This window comes from Podarcis muralis, chromosome 15, assembly GCF_964188315.1.
Source record: "Podarcis muralis chromosome 15, rPodMur119.hap1.1, whole genome shotgun sequence".
Taxonomy (NCBI): Eukaryota; Metazoa; Chordata; class Lepidosauria; order Squamata; family Lacertidae; genus Podarcis; species Podarcis muralis.
Window position 1 is genome coordinate 2,261,712 of NC_135669.1, and position 20,913 is coordinate 2,282,624.

At 43.8% G+C, this 20,913-nt stretch overlaps 1 protein-coding gene across 3 annotated transcripts in view; it reads left to right on the forward strand.

Annotated features, from left to right (window-relative positions):
• Positions 1-993: 993 nt before the first annotated feature.
• Positions 994-20,913, forward strand: part of SLC39A14 (solute carrier family 39 member 14) — a 36,805-nt gene continuing 16,885 nt past the window's right edge. For 2 of the 3 annotated variants that reach the window (XM_028707634.2, XM_028707632.2), the window contains exons 1-2: positions 994-1,139; positions 19,468-19,744. In XM_028707634.2, the coding sequence (XP_028563467.1) occupies positions 19,478-19,744 (267 nt within the window). In that variant the 5' untranslated portion in view covers positions 994-1,139; positions 19,468-19,477. Of the gene's footprint in view, positions 1,140-6,026; positions 6,170-19,467; positions 19,745-20,913 lie in introns of those variants that run through there. The other variant, XM_077919398.1, reaches the window with a different exon arrangement.

A 20,913-nucleotide genomic window follows, 5' to 3' on the forward strand; every position in this document is an offset into this window, starting at 1 on the left:
GGGGTGTGTGGCTGCGATGCTACCCCCTCCCCGTTGGTGCTGGGGGGGTGAGCTCCCCCCGCCCCTTCGCCAGTGACTCCTTTCTAGGTCCTCACTCTTAGGTCAGGCAGATGCTTCAAGTCAATGCTTTTAACAAAGTTGAAATTCCACTCCTGAGGTGCCCCAGTTGGGATAAGACCAGGGGATGCCCCCGCCCAAAGGGGTCTTCTATACCTAGAAGCGCTCTCCCCTCCTGGCTAGACTGAGAGCCAGGGGTCCTATATTCCCACAACTTCTCCCTCTTCCTCTTTTTCCTTTTGTTAGTCACTTTGTGTTGGACATTATTATTATGGGATAGCTTGGTCAGTAGAGGGTCGTGGGTTTGAGTCCCACACTGGCCAAAAGATTCCTGCATTGCAGGGGGCTGGACTAGATGACCCTCGTGGTCCCTTCCACCTCTACAATTCGGTTATTCTATATTTATTTATTTACAGTCCACCTTTCCCCAGACCTGGACTCAAGGTGTATAAATAAAATACAAAAACCAAAAACCATGTAAAATGGTTTAAAAAGCAATTAGTAGGATTTCAGCAACATAAAATCAGATCTACTAAAATGCACAGCACTGTGAAAAGCCCTTTTTTCCCCTTTTCTTTTCTTAAAAGGCGTGACGACTAGAGCAGTGTCTCCGCCAGGCGCCCCGGGGGACAAGCCCGGGGGGAGATGGGGGCGCGGGGCGAGGCAGGCCTTGGCATCGGGGGGGGGGGGTTTCCTGGGAGCCCCCCCCCCCCGGCAGCCTGCCGAGGGACCAAAGTCCAGCGCCTTTGTTGGGTAAAGCAAAGTGCCGCAAAAGATTACTATTCTTCTTATCATCAAAGCGCCCCGCCCCCCCCCTCGAGGCGCCACGCGGGACCGGCTCTTCGAGGGGGCGGGGCTCATGCAAATCGGAGCCGAGTTCCCGAGCCGACGAATAGGAGCGGGCGGAGGCGGGGCGCCCTCTTCCCCCGAAAGGCGCATGCGCGGCGGCGGCCCGTCAGTCTCTCCTGCCGCCCGTCAGGCGCCGCTTCTTCTCCGCGCGGCCTTCGCTGAGGGAGCCGAGCGGCCGGCGGGACACGCGTCGAGGGCTGGCCGTGCTGCGGGGACGTGACACGCGTCGTGAGGTAGAGCGGGGCGGGCGGGCCAGGGCCGAGGGGAGACCGGGCGGGGCCCTTCGCCTGGGCGCTTCAGACATGCCCGCATCCATACACGTGTCATGCTGCCCCCGGGGCCTTCCCTCGGGGTCGCGCGCTCCGGGCCCCCCCCCCAGTCCCTTGGGCGAAAGGTTTCCCGTGAGTGCCAGGTCAGCCCCCTCCCCCCCCCCCCGAGGCAGGAGCCCCGGAGCCAGCTCCCCCCGCCCCCCCCGCTCTGCCCCACTCAAGATCTTCCTGCCCGGGTCCCCTCCCGACCCCCTTCTCTCTCTGTCTCGCCCGGCCCATCTCCCTGGTCTGGCCCCCAAGACTCCCCCCCCCCGTCCATTCATCCTCAGGTGCTCCGAGGAGACCCCCCCCCCACCTGCTCCACACAAATGTCCCCTGTGGGACAAGCATCCTTCCATCCCAGCTACTCGACCCGCGTCCAGGGAGCATCTCCTTTCCCCCGGCCCCTCCACGAAGGCCGGAATGAAGGATCCCGTTTCCCTCCAGCACCCCCACCCCAAAGGGCAGCCACGCGGTGTGACATATTCAGACAGGAGCCACCATCCAGGCAGCTAAGAACATATTCTCCAACCCTGAGGCTGCATATTTAAATGTACTGCCTGCTCAGTGGTCACTGAATACACTGCCATAAATGCTTCCTGTAGGAGATCCCTGCCCACCCCCTCCAGTGCCCACTGAGATCCCCTGCTCTTGTTGCACAAGGACTTCATTCCAGGACCTCATCTTCTCCGCTTCCTCTCAGGACTCTTCATGCCCCTAGTGCCCAAACTTCTTTCAAAGAGGGCCAGAGCTGATGAAGTGAACATGTGTTCACTTCAAAGTTGTTGAGCTTTTTTTACAATTTTACCCCAAAGTTGTTGAGCTTTCCGAAATGGACTTTCCCATCCATTGTTATCTCCAAAGATTCCACAAGCCTTTTATACTTACATGCTGCTTCATTTTTGTACCATAACCTAGGCCATGGGTAGGCAAACTAAGCCCCGGGGGCCGGATCTGGCCCAATTGCCTTCTAAATCTGGCCCACAGATGGTCCGGGAATCAGCGTGTTTTTACATGACTAGAATGTGTGCTTTTATTTAAAATGCATCTCTGGGTTATTTGTGGGGCACAGGAACTCGTTCATTTCCCCCAAAAAATATAGTCCGGCCCCCTGCTGAAAAAGTTTGCTGACCCCTGGCCTTGGCCTAGGCAATCCCTTCCTAACATACCCAGATCCCCCTTATAGTAGATCCTCTCCTTACCATGTTCGGAGTCACGTATGAATGTGTGTAGCCTGCATATTTTTGAGATGCTGTTGAATACTTATTCTTCCAATACAAACTTGTAAATAGCTGTTGGGTTGTTCTTCTCAGAGTTTAATGGTGTGCTATAAGGGTTCAATGGAAGCAGGAATAAATTTCCCAGCAGTTTAAGGTGTTCCCAGATGCTAGATGTGAATGCACTGCTACTCCCTATCTTGCTGCCTGCTTGAGCCTTCAGTTGCTGGACAGGATTGAATAGTGCATAACTCGCATGAAAGATGTGGAAAATGTTGTCACGTCATGGAGGTTTGCCTCTGAGACAGAGTTCTGATTTGTGGGAGGGAATCTGTATACTCTACCAGCCGCAGTGTATTCATCAATCGCTCTCTTGTAAGGGTAGCCAACCGTTGTGGTTCCATAGGCACAGTTGCAATTTGGGTAAACTGCTGTGTGCACCATGCACACGCATGTGCACTCATCACAATCACATACATGCATATTCATTATCCCCCTGCCAACAATTGCACTTGAAAAAAGCCTTCTGTGGGCTAAAGTGGAAGGGCTCTTTCAAATATTATTTTTGAGGAGGGGGCAGAAATGAGATGCTGCAAAACACAAGGGAAGGCCTCTGAGGGCACTGTGTTGGTAATGCATGTGTTAGCGGCTAACTGCACATTACACAATAAAAGCAGCTTTGGAAAAATGGGTTTTAGAGGAGAGAAGCATGGCAGAAGCATTCCTCATCCAATGTTTCTCTGCTGCAAACTGCTCCACTGCAGCTGTTCATGACTCCAAAAGCATTTTTGCTAGGGCAAAAGTACTTTTCAGCTTTGAAGGGGAGGGGAAAGTCACTTGTAGAAGCAGATACAAATAGTACAGGGAAAGGAGTCCTCTGCAGAAGCTAGTTTTGATTCACCTTACCTTTCCCATGTTTTACAGTGGTGCCTCGCAAGACGAAATTAATTCGTTCCGCGAGTTTTTTCATCTAGCGAATTTTTCGTCTTGCGAAGCGCGGTTTCCCATAGGAATGCATTGAAAATCAATTAATGCGTTCCTATGGTCAAAAAAAGTCCAAACAAAGCCAAATTTGGTACAACAAGAGTTTATTAAGTGCTCTTTAAAGTCACACATACTGTAAAGAGCATTTCAAAAATTTAAGGAACAATAAATTAAGTTTCTAAACATGACAGAAAAACATTTAAAAATCAACAAAGTGTGCAGTACATTTTCTAAGACTCTGGGGGACAACTCGAAGAAGGTTCCTCTTCCACTCTTTGCTTCTTGCTGAAGAACCTGTCCATGGTCTGCTGCTTCATCCGCCTTTTCAGCACCTCCCTGAAAGGCGACATGACCCTCGTATCAAAAGTGTTCACAAGGTCATATGCCACGTGCTTGTCAGGGTGGTGCCGCTGTGCAAAAGCCTGCACATCCTTCCACTTCAGGCAAATGTCCCTCAGTTCTTTGGAGGACAGCCGTTCCTCAGTTGCTTCCTCCTCTTCCAGCGAGGCCTGCTCCTGCGCAGCCTCTGCCTGCAGTTCGACCAGCTCCTGGGTGGTCAGCTCGTGGTCGTGCTCCTCCACCAGCTCGCTGATGTCCTCCTCTGTGACCTCCAGGCCCATGGTCCTCCCCAAGGCAACAATGTCCTGCACCACTGTTGACTCTGGTGCATCAGAGTCACTTGGTGCCACACAGTCCGGCCACAGGCTGCGCCAAGCGCAATTCAAATTTCTCTGGCTGATCCCGTTCCAGGCCGTGGTGATCATCTTCAAGCAGGTGACAATGTCGAAGTGGTCCTTCCAGAATTCCCGCAGGGTGATGGTGGTGCAACCAGTCACCTTGAAGCATCGCCTGAAAAGCTCCCCCAGCCCCTCCCCAACTGTTGCAAACCCCTCCCCAACTGTTGCAAACCCCTCCCCAACTGTTCCCCCAGTCACCCAGCACACAGAAATTCAAATCCAGATTTTTTTTAAAAAAACAGCAGAGTGGCCCAATGGTCACAGAAAATCATAAAAATGCAGAAAAAAACACACAAGCTTCCAGATTCTTGCAAACCGCTCCCCAACTGTTCCCCCAGCCACCCACCACACAGAAATTCAAACCCAGAATTTTTTTCATCTTGCGAAGCAAGCCCATAGGGAAATTCGTCTTGCGAAGCAGCTCGAAAAACGGAAAACCCTTTCGTCTAGCGAGTTTTTCGTCTTGCGAGGCATTCGTCTTGCGGGGCACCACTGTATTTATTAAAATGTTTAAAGCACACAGTGTCAAGTGTTTCTACATTTCAAAACATAGAGCAACAATGTCCTGAATCAAAATAATAAATAAAAATCGAATAATAAAAGGTAAATAAAGTTAAATGGACAGTTAAGTCCAGTCATCGGCAACTATGGGGTGCAGTGCTCATCTCGCTTCAGGCTAAGGGATCCAGTGTTTGTCCGCAGACAGCTTTCCAGGTCATGTAGCCAGCATGACTAAACCACTTCTGGCACAACAGGTCACCATGATGAGTGCCAGAGCGCACAGAAATGCCGTTTACCTTTCTGCTGCAGTGGGACCTATTTATCTACTTGCACTAGTGTACTTTTGAACTGCTGCGTTGGCAGGAACTGGGACAAAGCAACAGGAGCTCATCTCGTCGTACAGATTCAAACCACCAACTTTCTGATTGGCAAGCCCAAGTGGCTCAGTGGTTTAGACCATAGTGCCACCCGCTCCCTATCAAAATAATACTGTAAGTCAGTGCAGTGGTACCTCGGGTTACAAACGCTTCAGGTTACATACACTTCAGGTTACACACCCCGCTAACCCAGAAATAGTGCTTCAGGTTAAGAACTTTGCTTCAGGATAAGGACAGAAATCGGGCTCCGGTGGCAGCAGGAGGCCCCATTAGCTAAAGTGATGCTTCAGGTTAAGAACAGTTTCAGGTTAAGAACGGACCTCTGGAACGAATTAAGTACTTAACCCGAGGTATCACTGTAAATGCACATTCAACATAGATGCTGTTTAGATTGTTTGGAAGTCTGGTTCATATACGTACAACAGACAAAGAAAATTGTGTGACAATTTCAAAATGAAACAAAACACCCATACACTTTTTAACTTTTTATGTGATTTTATTATTGCCAAATAATGAAACTCTCTGTCTTTTCCCTAATTAAGGAGAAGTCTAAGTAGTGCTAGTTTTCTGTAACTAGAACACAGAAGTTTAGTAGCACCTTTTATAGGCAGTCATAATATGCTAAATGTATACTATGGAATTTTTCATCCATATCATGCCAAATATTTTGCTAAACATCTGTATTCTACTGGTTGTTAGATCCATCTGTCTCAGGAGACAACGGAAGAGTGCATCTTCAAGGGTAAAGTCAAACCATTTTGGAGAGTGAAGTGTCTCTTCTGTGGCTTTAGGTTAATGGAAGGACGTATACAAAATTGTGATATTGCCTCAGCTGAATTCTCCATTCTGTCATCTGATGGTCTCTGTGGTGTCTCACTTAAGTGTCTGGATGATGCAATGCAGAGTAGTTTATTGGGTGGGGTTCAGTAGAGGAAGCCTTGTGACTTGATGGGGGCTGATGCTGAGTTGCTGATGGCAGCTTCTTGGCAAAGCAAGTGGTGTGAAGGGGGTGATGCTTATTAGCAGCTTAGTCTTAACTTCATGAATGCATCATGAATAACTCATTTCAGTGTGTGGACAGGAAATTCTTCTGTGTGTTGTGAAGAATCTGGAGAGACTCATCTAGCTAAATTGTTAAGGTCTGTTGCTTTCTTACTTAATTGCTAGTGGCAAAGTAAAACGAAAATGCTTAATGAAACATTGCCTCCTTTTATGCTTATCAGAGGTTGTGTCAGGAGTTCTTATATATAAATACTCCTTTCTTATGATCCTTATAGGGTGGTTGTAAGGAGTGCGCTGAGCATTTTAAAATAGGAAAGTGGGATAGAAATAGTTTAAATAAATAAGATAATGTATGCAGTTTTTTAAACACTTGAAGTGCTGTACAAATGTCAAATATTATTTTCACACCTTTGGTGTCTCTTGTAGCAACCGTGACATGAAAGTGGTAGAAAGTTTTTAGCCTTCCTAATGCAGGGATCATTTCACATTGAACTGCTTTACTGTAGCTTTCCTGGGTCTTAAACGGCTGTAATCTGGGGAGAGGGGCAGAGCTGATCTTCTAATATTACATTGTTATAGCAACACTTTACCTTGAAGTGCACAGAATGCTATTGACCCTTTATCCAAGGTCAGCACTTCTCATTTCAGTTTTATCTCTTCCTTCTCATGGAATTTTAAGCTCTGGTTGCTAAAAAACACCTTTATAAACTCTGAATTTGTGCAGGTGCCTATGCACAGCTGTGACAGACGGCAACACCTTGTTCCAGTGCCACCCCAGGAAGGTACCCCACTGGCACCAGGTGCACTGTTGTGCTACACTCCTCTTGCCACCAGCTGCTTATTTGTCCCCCAGGGCAAAGAGTATAGGATTTCCACTGCTTCATGGTGATCTACTTGGGAGTAGGGCTGAATTCCAAGTCTTCTGCCTGGCAACTTTGGCCTGTCACCTCTCCTGACCACCCAGGTGCTTTAACCCAGCAGCTTAGCTCAAGCAATCCACCCTTGAGTGTGTTCAGCAAGCAGCCCAGTCCAGAAATCCCCTACAGCAGTGTATTTAAACAGACTATTAAAAGAAAGGGAAAGGTGGAGAAAGAGTAAGCCACATTCAGATGGGAAATAAAACACCAAACTAGAATATGGATGTAGCTAATCCAATACTAGGCAAGCTTATACAACAATATTGACACTTTCGGTAGCCTTTGGAGTTGGTTGAAGGGGGGGGGCAAAGTCTACAGGCATGATGCCATGTTCTATGCTCTTTGATTGGGTTGATCACGATTGACAGCTAGAGGGTACTTCACCACTGGGGGGGGGGGAGCACTCTAGTCTAGGTGGTGAGAATTGGGATGGAGATGGCTGCCAGATAGCAATGCAGAGATGGGGAGTGCTGGTTAGGATACCTCACAGAAAGCATCATGATATGGAGTCTGCTATTCTAACCAACTCTAGGAATTTTTAAAAAATGACCACCTGGGCAATTTTGAGGGTCTTTGGCACATTTCAGGTATGCTACCTGTAGTATGTCAGGAAAAGGAGGTGAAGGACTGTATTCTTCTTTTTACTGTTAGTGTAAACCCCCATCCCACAAAACATTTAAAAGGCCATATTTTTATTATTGTATGGTGAACCTTGATATGAAGTTATGACATCATGGGTAGGTTTTATGAAGCTGTGAAGTAGATTTGGCTCCCCTTGAAAAAAATTGATATAGTGTCTGTGACTGAAAAGGTGCACAGGTATAAGCCTGCAAATTTCCATTGAAGGAAAGGGCTCTGGTGTTTTGCGTGTTTTATACTGTTTTTATACACATTTGTGGCTACATTTTGTTCACTTCTTTGACATTTTAAAATATGGCTTATATATTTTCTAAATGTGAATGTTTATTCATAAAATCTGTTTAAAAGTGAGTTATAAAGTTTGATGGATCACAAGAGTACGTCATCCTTCTGTGTACATAATTGTCTAGAGCAATTTGACCCTAATTTAATCTTGTGGCAATCTAGGTTAGGCTGCCACGTGGCCATCTGTTTGCACTCCTCTGATGCTGTAGCCCCCATGCAAAAGTTATTGCTATAACAGTGATAAAAATGGTTTGGATAGTGTGCCTTGTGACTGTACTTGACAATGTCATTTCCTAGGTTTTGGACCTGAGCCAAAGCTATGGGGCAGGATTTCGCCCAGTTGTTATGCAAGAGACCTTCCTTGTTAATATGCACATGCATGCGTGTATCCAGTTGGTGCTGCGTTTTCTTGTGGACTTTGGAACTTGTATCAGGCGTGTTCCTGGTCTCTGGACTGCCTGATCTGATAGGGCCTAATCTGCACTTGACCAATTAAAGTGTCCCCTTAAAGGTGCTAGTAGCTGAGGTCTTTAGCACAGTGTCTGCCATAAGGGCAGCAAATAACTGGTTGTTTCTCTACTTGTAAGAGGATAGTTGTTTTCCACATCCTCTGTCTATGGGCTGTGTGTATCAATACACACTTCTACCATTTCAGTGTGCTGTACATTCTGAAAGTTGCATATTGTTGAAAGGTTGACAGGAAGAAGAGAGAACATATTTTGTGTGCCCTCTTGGATTGGCCTTTTTCATTTAAATATTGTTCTAGTGGGATAATGACTTGTGTGCCACTGAGAGCACAGCTTGCGATTTTTCACTTATGCAGCACTATCGACATACAAGGCTCTTCACCATATAATGCAAGGTGAAAAGATATGGTCCTGCCTTAGAGGGCTTACAATGTCAGACTAACCTGATCTCGTTTTTTGACAGAATTACAAGCCTGGTAGATGAAGGGAACGCAGTGGATGTAGTCTACCTTGATTTCAGCAAGGCATTTGACAAGGTGCCCCATGATATTCTTGTAAAGAAGCTGGTAAAATGCGGTCTTGACTATGCTACCACTCAGTGGATTTGTAACTGGCTGACTGACCGAACCCAAAGGGTGCTCATCAATGGTTCCTCTTCATCCTGGAGAAGAGTGACTAGTGGGGTGCCACAGGGTTCTGTCTTGGGCCCGGTCTTATTCAACATCTTTATCAACGACTTGGATGATGGACTCAAGGGCATCCTGATCAAATTTGCAGATGACACCAAACTGGGAGGGGTGGCTAACACCCCAGAGGACAGGATCACACTTCAAAACGACCTTGACAGATTAGAGAACTGGGCCAAAACAAACAAGATGAATTTTAACAGGGAGAAATGTAAAGTATTGCACTTGGGCAAAAAAAATGAGAGGCACAAATACAAGATGGGTGACACCTGGCTTGAGAGCAGTACATGTGAAAAGGATCTAGGAGTCTTGGTTGACCACAAACTTGACATGAGCCAACAGTGTGACGCGGCAGCTAAAAAAGCCAATGCAATTCTGGGATGCATCAATAGGAGTATAGCATCTAGATCAAGGGAAGTAATAGTGCCACTGTATTCTGCTCTGGTCAGACCTCACCTGGAGTACTGTGTCCAGTTCTGGGCACCACAGTTCAAGAAGGACACTGACAAACTGGAACGTGTCCAGAGGAGGGCAACCAAAATGGTCAAAGGCCTGGAAATGATGCCTTATGAGGAACGGCTAAGGGAGCTGGGCATGTTTAGCCTGGAGAAGAGGAGGTTAAGGGGTGATATGATAGCCATGTTCAAATATATAAAAGGATGTCACATAGAGGAGGGAGAAAGGCTGTTTTCTGCTGCTCCAGAGAAGCGGACACGGAGCAATGGATCCAAACTACAAGAAAGAAGATTCCACCTAAACATTAGGAAGAACTTCCTGACAGTAAGAGCTGTTCGACAGTGGAATTTGCTGCCAAGGAGTGTGGTGGAGTCTCCTTCTTTGGAGGTCTTTAAGCAGAGGCTTGACAACCATATGTCAGGAGTGCTCTGATGGTGTTTCCTGCTTGGCAGGGGGTTGGACTCGATGGCCCTTGTGGTCTCTTCCAACTCTATGATTCTATGATTCTATGATTCTATGATTCTTTCAAATTCCTTCAAAGGATGAGTCTTAAGGATTTGAAATGGGGTGTTGATTGGCAAGGATGTGGTGTTACTTTTTTAAAAAAAGACACTGAAGTGCATTCCTTGCTAAGAAGACATTTTGGTTCTATTAAAGCTAATGTTAAAGATAGCTGAGCTAATGGGAATCTTGAATTGGTGACTAGGGTGAGAATCTGCCTGTCATTTCCTCAGAACCAGCAAGTATCCTAAGGAGATCATTGTACAGCTGGAAGGAATTGGAAGGTCATTTAATCGAACCCCCCCACTGGAGGTTAGGTCTATCATGCCAACTATTCCTGCCGGGCGGCCCATAATAATTTGAACAATTGCATGCTATACAGCAGAGAAACAAGAGTAACTGTATATCATACGATACCAGAGTTTATATGAGCGCAGCTGGAAAAAGATGGAAGTTCTTGAAAAATCCCTGTTCTGTTGAAATAACTAACTTGTTTACTATAGCACTTAGATGATGCAGTGTTGGTGAGTGCCCTGACTCTCCACTAATTGTCTCTCTACGCACCTATCAATTAATCCTCTCATCCAGTTGTCTCTTTCTCTGTCTTCCTAGAGTAGTGATTCTCAAGTCCAGGCAACTCCCCATGTGCGCATGATTGGCATGCATGTGCTGTTTTTGGCACCACAAGGGGGTGGGTGGGGTGGGTTTATGCTTGTTCTGCTGATGCATGCAGGGCCTCAGAACAATGCCTCCCCCTCAGTGGGGAGTTGCCTGCACACGCCTCTCCAGCCCCCCTACCACCTCTGCAGTGTTATCCTTCAAAGGCTGCTATCTCCACTCCAAAATTTTAAACTGTAGACCTGCTCACAGCCAAATCCCATCCCATTGAGAGAAGGAGAAAATATCAGTCCAAACGAATATAGTAGCAGAGGAAGATACCTTTTACCAGATCTGCCTAGTTATTGATCTAGCCCAGTTTTGCTTATTTTGATTGGCAGCAGAGATCCTTCCCATAACCTGATATGCCTGTTTTTTTAACTGGAGGTGCCTGGGATTGAATCGGGGACTTCCTTCATGCAAGGCAGGTGCTGTACTACTGATCTATGGTCCCTCCCCCATAAATCTGAGCTGGCTTCCCATCTACAGCGTGGCAGGAAGTGTGTGTGATTCTGTTTCTGGTCAAATATTGGAATTAAAAGAAAATCTCGTTTAGCTTTTGAAAGTATGGAGACAGACCACTCATTCACACTGGCTGAGAATTTTACTTATCCTTCCATTGTTATAATCATCAGCTACTGAGCCAAGTTTAAGGTTTTGTTGCTGATATTTAAAGCCCTAAACAACTTGGGACCAGAATACCGTATTTTTTCGCTCTATAGGATGCACCGGACCATAGGAGGGGGAGAACAGGAAAAAAAATTTTTTTCCTTGTTCTCCCCCTCTAAAACAAGGTACATTCAAGGTGCATTCACCCAAAGCCACCGGAGCACAGCGGGAGTTCCCGCTGCGCTCTGGAGGCTTCAGGCGGCTACCTTGGAAGCCTGGAGAGCGAGAGGCGTCAGTGCGCACTGACCCCTCTTGCTCTCCAGACTTCAGTGAAGACAACCCGAAGCCTCTGGAGCACGGCGGGAGTTCCCTCTGTTGTTGTTTTTTTTAAATGATATTTATTAAAAGTTTAACAATTACGAAAAAAAGACAATAAAAAGTTACAATACATCAAAAAATAAAAAGCAAAATAAAAAACAATACAGCACAACAATAAAAAAACCAAAAACATTTAAAAACACATCCAGTATTTCCATATTTTTGTCTTTCATTTACTTATTTCATCGACCTCCTCACACCTCCCTTTTTTGTATTCTAATTCAATTTAGCTATTTCAGCAAATCCTTTCCATCTTTCTCAATTTTTGTTCTATAATTTACCTTAACCCAATCTGACCTTAAATTTTACACTTTGGCCCATTAACAATCCATTTTTACTTAATTCTTTATAACATTTCTGCTAAAACCATGTAACTTCATTCCAGCATCCTTCTAACATTCATTAATTTTGCTATATTTTTGTAAATATACTTTAAATTTTTTCCAATCTTCTTCCACCGACTCTTCTCCCTGGTCTCGGATTCTGCCAGTCATTTCCGCCAGTTCCATGTAGTCCATCAGCTTCATCTGCCATTCTTCCCTGGTGGGTAGATCTTGTGTTTTCCAGTGCTTTGCAATAAGTATTCTTGCTGCTGTTGTAGTATACATAAAAAAAATTCTAAACTTCTTTGGCACCAATTGGCCAACCATGCCCAGGAGAAAGGCCTCTGGTTTCTTCAGAAAGGTATATTTAAATACCTTTTTCATTTCATTATAGATCATCTCCCAGAATGCCTTAATCTTTGGGCATGGTGAAAGAATGTACCTTCAGTTTCATTACATTTCCAACATTTATTATCGGGCAAATGGTAAATTTTTGCAAGCTTGATTGGTGTTATGTACCACCTGTAAATCATTTTCATAATATTCTCTTTTAAGACATTACATGCAAACTTCATACCAGTGGTCCATAGCTGTTCCCAGTCAGCCATCATAATATTATGTCCAACATCTTGTGCCCATTTAATCATAGCAGATTTCACCGTTTCATCTTGAGTATTCCATTTCAACAGCAAGTTATTACATTCTTGACAAATTCTTAACTTTAGAATCTAACAATTCTGTTTCCAATTTTGATTTTTCCACCTGAAAGCCTAATTTTTTGTCCAAGTTATATGCCTCCATTATTTGATAGTAATGGAGCCAATCTCGCACTCTATTTTTTAATTTTTCAAAACTCTGCAGTTTTAGTCTATCTCCCTCTTGCTCCAGAATTTCCCAATACTTCGGCCATTTGGCCTCCATATTGAGTTTTTTCTGAGCCTTTGCTTCCATTGGTGACAGCCATCTCGGGGTTTTATTTTCTAACAGATCTTTGTATCTTATCCAGACATTAAACAGTGCTTTCCTGACAATAGGGTTTTTAAACGCTTTATGTGCTTTAACCTTGTCATACCACAAATATGCATGCCAACCAAATACATTATTAAAACCTTCCAAATCCAACACATCGGTATTTTCAAGAAGCATCCATTCTTTCAGCCAACAAAAAGCGGCTGATTCATAATAAGGTTTAAGGTCTGGCAGGGCAAATCCACCTCTTTCTTTAGCATCAGTTAATATCTTAAATTTTATACGAGGCTTCTTGCCCTGCCAGACAAATCTAGAGATATCTCTCTGCCACTTCTTGAAACAGTCCATTTTGTCCAAAATTTGCAGTGTTTGGAACAAAAACAGCATTCTTGGCAATACATTCATTTTTATCACAGTGATTCGGCCTAACAACAATAACTTCAAATTTGACCATATTTCTAAATCCTTTTTCACTTCAGTCCAGCATTTTTCATAGTTATCCTTAAATAAATTCACATTCTTAGCAGTCATGTTAACCCCTAAATATTTCACTTTCTTAACCAGTGTCAATCCTGTCTCCTTCTGAAACTTATCTCTCTCACTCTCAGTTAGATTCTTCTCTAGAACCTTAGTTTTCGTCTTATTCAACTTAAAACCTGCTACCTGACCAAATTCTTGAATCAGTTCTAATACTCTTTTGGTGCTAGATTCTGGCTCCTGTAAAGTCAATACCAGATCGTCAGCAAATGCTTTCAATTTGTACTGTTTGGCTCCCACTTGTATACCTTTTACCAATTGGCCCCTTCTAATCATATTTAACAAAACCTCCAGGACCGATATAAAAAGCAATGGAGAGATTGGGCAACCTTGTCGTGTTCCTTTCTCAATCTTAAATTCTTCCGTCACTACATTGTTCACAATTAATTTAGCCTTCTGTTCTGAGTAAATTGCACCTATACCGTTTCCAAAACCTTGACCAACCCCCACCCCCAATAAATTCTTCTTCATAAAACTCCAGGAAATGTTGTCAAAGGCTTTCTCCGCGTCCACAAATATCAAAACTGCTTTAGTATTAATCTTCACTTGTAGTTTTTCTAAAATGTTAATTATATTCCTCGTATTGTCAGACAAATGTCTGCCCGGGAGAAAGCCCGCTTGGTCTTTATGGATTTCTTCTGCTAACACCTTTTTTAATCTTTTAGCCAAAATGTCTGCAAAAATTTTATAATCCACATTAAGCAATGATATGGGGCGGTAGTTCTTGAGCTGTGTCTTTTCAGTCTCTGTTTTCGGTATAAGTGTGATGTAAGCTTCCTTCCATGAATCTGGTGTCCTTTTCCCTTCCAATATTTCGTTGCAGACTTCCTTTAAAGGTTGTATTAACCATTCTTTCAGAGGTCTATAATATCTTGAAGTCAGTCCATCCGGCCCTGGAGATTTACCCAATTGCATATTCTGAATGGCCCCTTCTACTTCCTGTTCCGTTATTTTGTAATTCAACATTAACTTGTTTTCTTGGGAAATGTTTTGTAGTCCATTCCTTTTCAAAAATTTATCGATGTCCATTTCTTTCTGCTTCTCCTGTGTATATAGTTGTTTAAAATACCTCTGGAAGCACTTTCTAATTTCCACTGGATTCTGTATAATCTTTCCTTCCACTTCCAAATTCGTTATGGTGTTAAGTTTTTGTCTTTTTTTCATTTGCCAAGCCAACAGTTTCCCGCACTTATTTGCCGATTCAAATGTCTTTTGTCTCATTTAATCTTCCATTCTATTTCCTGATTCATCATTTTCATATATTGTACTTGATATAACTTTATCTCTTTCAAAATCTCCTGCGACTTTGGTTTCACTCTCAATTTCTTCTCTCCTTCCTTTATTTTTTCCAGGATTTTGTCTTTTTTTTCCATTTTGAATTCTCTTCTTAATTGTATTCTGTTGTATCAAAAATCCTCTCATGACCGCTTTGCTTGCATCCCAGATTACTCTTTTTTCCACAGTGGTGTTCATATTTATCTCAAAATAGTCTCTCAAAGTTTTTTGGGCCTTCTTCGTAAATTCTTCATTCCTAAACAGGGTATCATTCATCCTCCATCTAAAGGAACCAATTGGTGTCAATTTCATTTCCATCTTCACGGCATTATGATCGGAGCAGGTTTTGGGGCAAATTTCCACTTTACTAGTCTTCGGAGCCAGTCCTCTCGTTACCCAGATTTGGTCAATTCTTGTCCATGTCATTTTAGCCTCAGAGAAGAAGGTTCCCTCTCTTCCCAGGGGGTTCTTCGTTCTCCAAATATCAACTAAATCCATATTTTCTGTCATATCAAAGAAAGTTTTTGGTAGTCTTCCATCCTTGGTGACTACCTGTCTCTGTGCCTTGTCCATATTTGTAGACACCACACCATTCATATCTCCCATCAAAATCATATTGTAATCCATATAGTCCATCAGAGTCTCATGTAACTTCTTAAAAAATTCCGATTTTCCTTCATTCGGTGCATAAATACCTACTATCAAGAATTTTTCTCCTTGCGTTTGAATTTCAATTACAATGAATCTTCCTTGATCATCTTTTAATATAATTTTTGGTGATAGGCTCTCCTTTGCATAGATGACCACTCCTCTTTTTTTGACTTTATCCGATGAAATAAATTCTTGGCCTAATCTTTTATTATTCAATAACTTCCTGTGTAGCCTTGTCACATGTGTTTCTTGTAAACAAATCAAGTCCAAATGCTCTTTTTTCAATAAATGAAAGACTCTCCGCCTCCTTTCGGGGGAGTTCAGTCCATTCACATTCCAACTCAAGACCTGCAGCGCCATCATGTGGTTACTTTGGTGTCCCCCCAACTGCACCCAATGCTTGCTCCTCTTCTGTTGGTAATGATGGTAGGACGTTCACCAATCCAAAAGATAATGTCGATATATCCAGTGTTCCCCTGTTTGGTGATCTTCTCTCCAATGCTTTTAGCTCTGATCCTCTATCTGGTGATCTTCTGTCCAGTGCTGTTGGCTCTTTTCCAATTCCCTTCTGCAGATCTTCTTCGTATTTAAACAGAAACTTTATTTTATCATCTACTGATCTTATTTTTATTTTCCTTCCTTTAAAGCTGAAGGATAGGCCTTGAGGGAATTCCCACCTGAAGATGATTTTGTTCCTTCTCAACAGGGCAACCAAATCTCCAAAGTTGGACCTAAGGTCCAGAAGATGTTTTGGGATATCTTTAAATATTTCCACTCTTGACTGATGTATTACCAAAGTCTTCTCGTAATGCCAGCCCAAAATTTTATCTCTCTCTTCTTTAGATCGGAGGGTAATCAAACAGTCTCTTATTCTGTTCTTCTCCTTCTTCCCTCCTCTTCCAAGTCTAAAGGCCCTCACGAGTTTAAACTCCACTTTTCCCAAATCCAAGTCCCAACAGTCTGCAAATTCCTGCGTAAGAAACTCTGACAAAGAGCCCTTTTCCAGTTCAGGTACAGCTCTAATTCTCAGATTTATCTGTTTTTCCTTGAGTTCAATCATAGAAAGCGCCAACTTATGGTCCTCCAGTTGCTTCTCTAGGTCTGGAACTCTCTCTGTTTCCAATTGAGTTACCTTCGCTTCCACAGCAACAACCTTTTCTTTGACTTCCTCTGCGATCTGTCGAGTTGAATTAGACTCCTGAATCAATTTCTCAATAGCTTCTGTATTTGAGTTAACTTTTTGTCCCAAACTATTTATACTTTGTGTGTTCTGATTTATACTTTGTGTATTCTGATCTAATTTTTTATTCATTTGTTCCAATGATTCATTTATCTTACTCAATGCAAGTGCCAAAGCCTCTTCTGAAATCATTCCTTTTGGTTTAGAATGCATTAATACAGCCACAGATGAAGCAGGAGGGCCAGATGTAGAGGCTCTTCGCTGCCAAGACTTCCCAAACCTTGTTGTTTTGTCTTGGATTGGCGGGTCTATTTTTTCTTTTCCATCTGCCATAACACTTAAGCCCTTCAAGGTCACTTCCACAGTCCCAGAGTCTTATCTTTAGAATTGGAAAATTCCAGTCCTTGTAGCAATTTCAAAACCCTCCTCTAGAGGGAAGTAGTTACTAATTATATTGTGTTAGTCCAAAATGTCGCTTTTAAAAAAAACAACACAGTTGCACCAGTATATTTAGTATCAAGTCTCAGTTACTATTACTCAGTTTCTTTTACTCCTTTAGTCCCTTTTGAGTCAGAAGAGGATAATGGAAACAATGTATCACTCTTGTTTCACTAGCTGTCAATGAGTGATCTATTCACAGTCTATGCAGCGCTCCAAAATACAGCAATCTTAATAGCAGCCCGTTCCCAGGTTCTGAGTGATGGAAATTTAGCTTCTTTCCCTCTCTTTTTGCAGGCAAATATAGTCCAAAACTCCCCCCCCTCTTCTCCTGCTTCCAAGGGGGGGTTCGCTATTTTTAATGCTGGAAATTTAGACGTTTAAAGTAAACTTTCCAAGGCTTTAGCTTAAGCCTGTTTGCTTCCGACTATTTACAAAGGAGGAAGGCGGACTTCCTGTTTTAAGCCTCCCCCCGTTTGTTGCCAAATTCAACTTTTAAAACTCCAATTCATCGCTTTACTCACGGGTAGTTACTTTTAGATCCAATTGTCCACAGGAAAAAGTCAGTGCTCTCCGGCAACGGCTGTGCGGCTTCACTCCGTGGAGGTAGCAGTCGATTCAAAGCACCGCACCACTCACCCCATTTCGCTCCGGATCCCCAAAAACGGGTTTCCCTGCGAGTAGGGGAGGCTCTCTTGGTGCCCGCCGAATCCCACGTTCCCAGGCTTCCTCCGCCTGCGATTTTTGAAGGGTCTCCGCCTTCGCCGCGGTGGCAAGACCCAATTCCCAGCGGATTCCTCTCGTTCAGAGGAACTCCGCCATTAGCCGATGGCGCTAACCCGGAAGTCGGGGAGTTCCCTCTGGGCTCTGGAGGCTTCAGGTTCTTTTTGACCTGCTCTTTGGGGCTGGCGGTGGGGGGAAGCCATTTGAAGTCAGTTTGGGAGAGACAAAATGGTTTCAGGACTTTTTCCTGCATTGTTTTCAGACATGTGGGGTGTGTGTGTGTGTGTGTGTGTGTGTGTGTGTGTGACCTTAGAATTATTATAACAGTTTCTTAATATGTTTCCACTGAACATTTGGGAAAGCAGGTCTCCCCATTCATACTTCATGCGCTCACTGCAAAACCTGCCAGTGTATCTGTGGTGCAAAGAGTCTGAGGAAGAGCCAAGAATAGAATGTGGCTTTAAGCCAAGCCTCTCGCTTGGTATTGTAGCCTCCTTTGGAATTTGGTCCTCCTCTTGGAGCTACAGAAAAGAGGAACATATCATATTGTTATTGGTTACCGTATATTATGTTGTATGGAGCTAACAGTGTATTCCGAAATGCTTCACTAGGTTCAGCCACCTTGCCTAGAAAAAAGAAAATGGCCAGAGGCAATTTAGGAATACAGGAATTTAAACTGACCCATCATTCCACCTAAGGTCTTGTTTGTACGAAGAACTTAACTCCTCCCAACCCCCCCCCCCCCCAGCTGACTTCATTTCTTAAGGAATTCCTGACACTTTTGTGAAACAAAGATCTTGGAGTTGAACTAAGCTCTTAAGACTATGAGAATGTCTATCCCCTTTTAATAAGAAAGCAGTGAACGTTGTGCCACAGCACAGGGAGTGGGAGCCCCTGCTCAGTTTTTCAGGATTGTGTTGGGAGAGGTGACTTGTAACCCCTTCCTTGCCTGTCTTGCTGTGCTGCGGGGGAAGATGAGGTCTCCCTGGTGGCCAGATCAGTCCTGGTGGGCCTTGCCACTTTAGGGATAGCTTTGACCACAATCTGTCTGGCTGTGGTATAATGCTGCTCTGGGTCAGACTCCAGGAGACTAAAGTCTGCTGCATCTCAGCAGATATGTTCAATATGGCCATGAGCCTAGTGAATGGGTGTGGAAATATTATTCTTCTCTAGTTCAGAGGCAGTGTGTTTTGCAAAGCGCACAAAATTCCAACAGACACACACGTCTCGTGAATTTAGCATTTGATTCATCTCATCAGATGGTGTCCTGTTAAGAAGTTTTGTATCCAGTTTTGTGTTGCTTCCTCTAAGTGAAATTCTGGGACACTATTTCTCTTTTTGCTCATTTCTAATGCCTTGACCATTCAGAGGAATATACGAAGCTGCACTTTGCTGAATTAGAACATGGTCCATCTAGCTCATTGGTCTTCATCTGGCGTTCTGGGATGCACTGCAGGGGGTCTAAGATGGGTTGAAACAAATATGTGGTAAAAATTAAGATATGAGTCTCCAAATGAAGGTTTGGGTTAAGATTGGTCCGAAGTCTGCATGATCCTGGCACTCTATAATCAAGGGAACTTGATAGTTGTTGCAAGTAGGATTTGCTGGAACTGGGTTGCTTGCAATTAGGATATCTAATTATTAATTTGGTAGCAGGAGATAAGAGATTAGTGTGGCTGGAATTGGCTTGTGTATTGCACTGACTGATACGTACTGATCCAAGTGCACGTGTCTCTCTTTTCAGAATTTTTGCCATGTTTTGGAATGTGGGTCCTTGGAAATGTGTCTTGCCCCTACAGCTTTGCCTGCTGGGTTTTGCATGCTCTGTGTGGGCCAGCTCAGGAGCCTTGCCACAGACTTCTATCACAGCAGATTCCTTCCTGCAAGACCTCTTCCTCCGGTATGGCAAACATGACAAGCTCACTTTGCAGCAGCTCAAGTCCCTGTTGAATCGCCTTGATGTGGGAGTTGGAAGGAACAACATTAGTCGCACAGAGCAACAGCGTAGAAACATCTCCTGGGTAATGTATTGTATTTATATAAGCTATTTCTGTCCTGCTTTTGAAGGTAGTGAGTGGGTCCACAAATCACCCTACTAATGCTAAAAACCTGGCTGTTATTAATGCATTCCACTGAAAAATATTAAAATGATAAAACCTAAAGGGTCTATAGTGGGGCACCTTTAATTAAGTCCACTCAATTGATCTTGAAAGCTTTCTGAAATAAAACTGTCTTGAACTGTCACCTAAAAGTTAACAGAGAAGAGGCAAAAAAAATGAACCTCTCTGGGGAGCAAGTTCTGTAATGTTGGTGCTGCCCCTGAGAAGGCCCTGTTCAGCATCACTACCTTCCTTGCTTCTTTTTAGTGGAGGAGGGGCAGGGTCTCCCTGTTATGGGTAGGTTTATATAGGGAAAGATGGTCTATGACATGCCCAGGTCTGGACCATTTAGAGTGTTAATGGTCAAAATCAGCACCCAATTATGGTTTAGTAGCAGTAGTACCCATATTACTTTATTATTCGTTGCAGTTGCTATCTTAGAAATATTTAATATTATTATTATTATTATTTATTATTATTATTATTTTATTTATTTATTTGTGCTTTTATCTTGTATTTTTATCTCGTGAATTTCCCTGAGATCATTGGATGAAGGGGGTGTGGGTGTGTATACCATATTTTTCCATGTACAAGATGATGTCTCTCCCTCCCCCATTTTTCAGTCAAAAATTGGGGGTCATCTTATACACAGATTTATATCTTAAGTCTTGGGTCAGCTGGCGGCTCCTGGCATCTCCTGAGTGGAGTGCGCTGTATTCAGGGCGCTGGCTGGAGAGGGGAGGAGGGAGCTTGGCCGCAGTGCCACCAGCTCTCACTGCTGAGGCGAGGCAAAGCCAGATGCAGGCTGGAGAGGTGAGACGAGGCGAGGCTGTGCCGAGATGCGAGGTATCGCCCCCCAAAAAAGCAATTTCCCCCCAAAGCAGAACAACTTGAACAAACTGATTTCTTAATTTTGGGCTCCCAAAAGTAGGGGTCATCTTATACATGGGGTCGTGTTATACATGGAAAAATACTCTGTGTGTATTGCAGTTTTAGTAGTATTAAGACATATTCACCCTACCCTCCAGCTGAAAAGCCTCCTGGAATGGTCATATAAGATCTATACAAACGTGTCCCTGCCCTCAAGCATC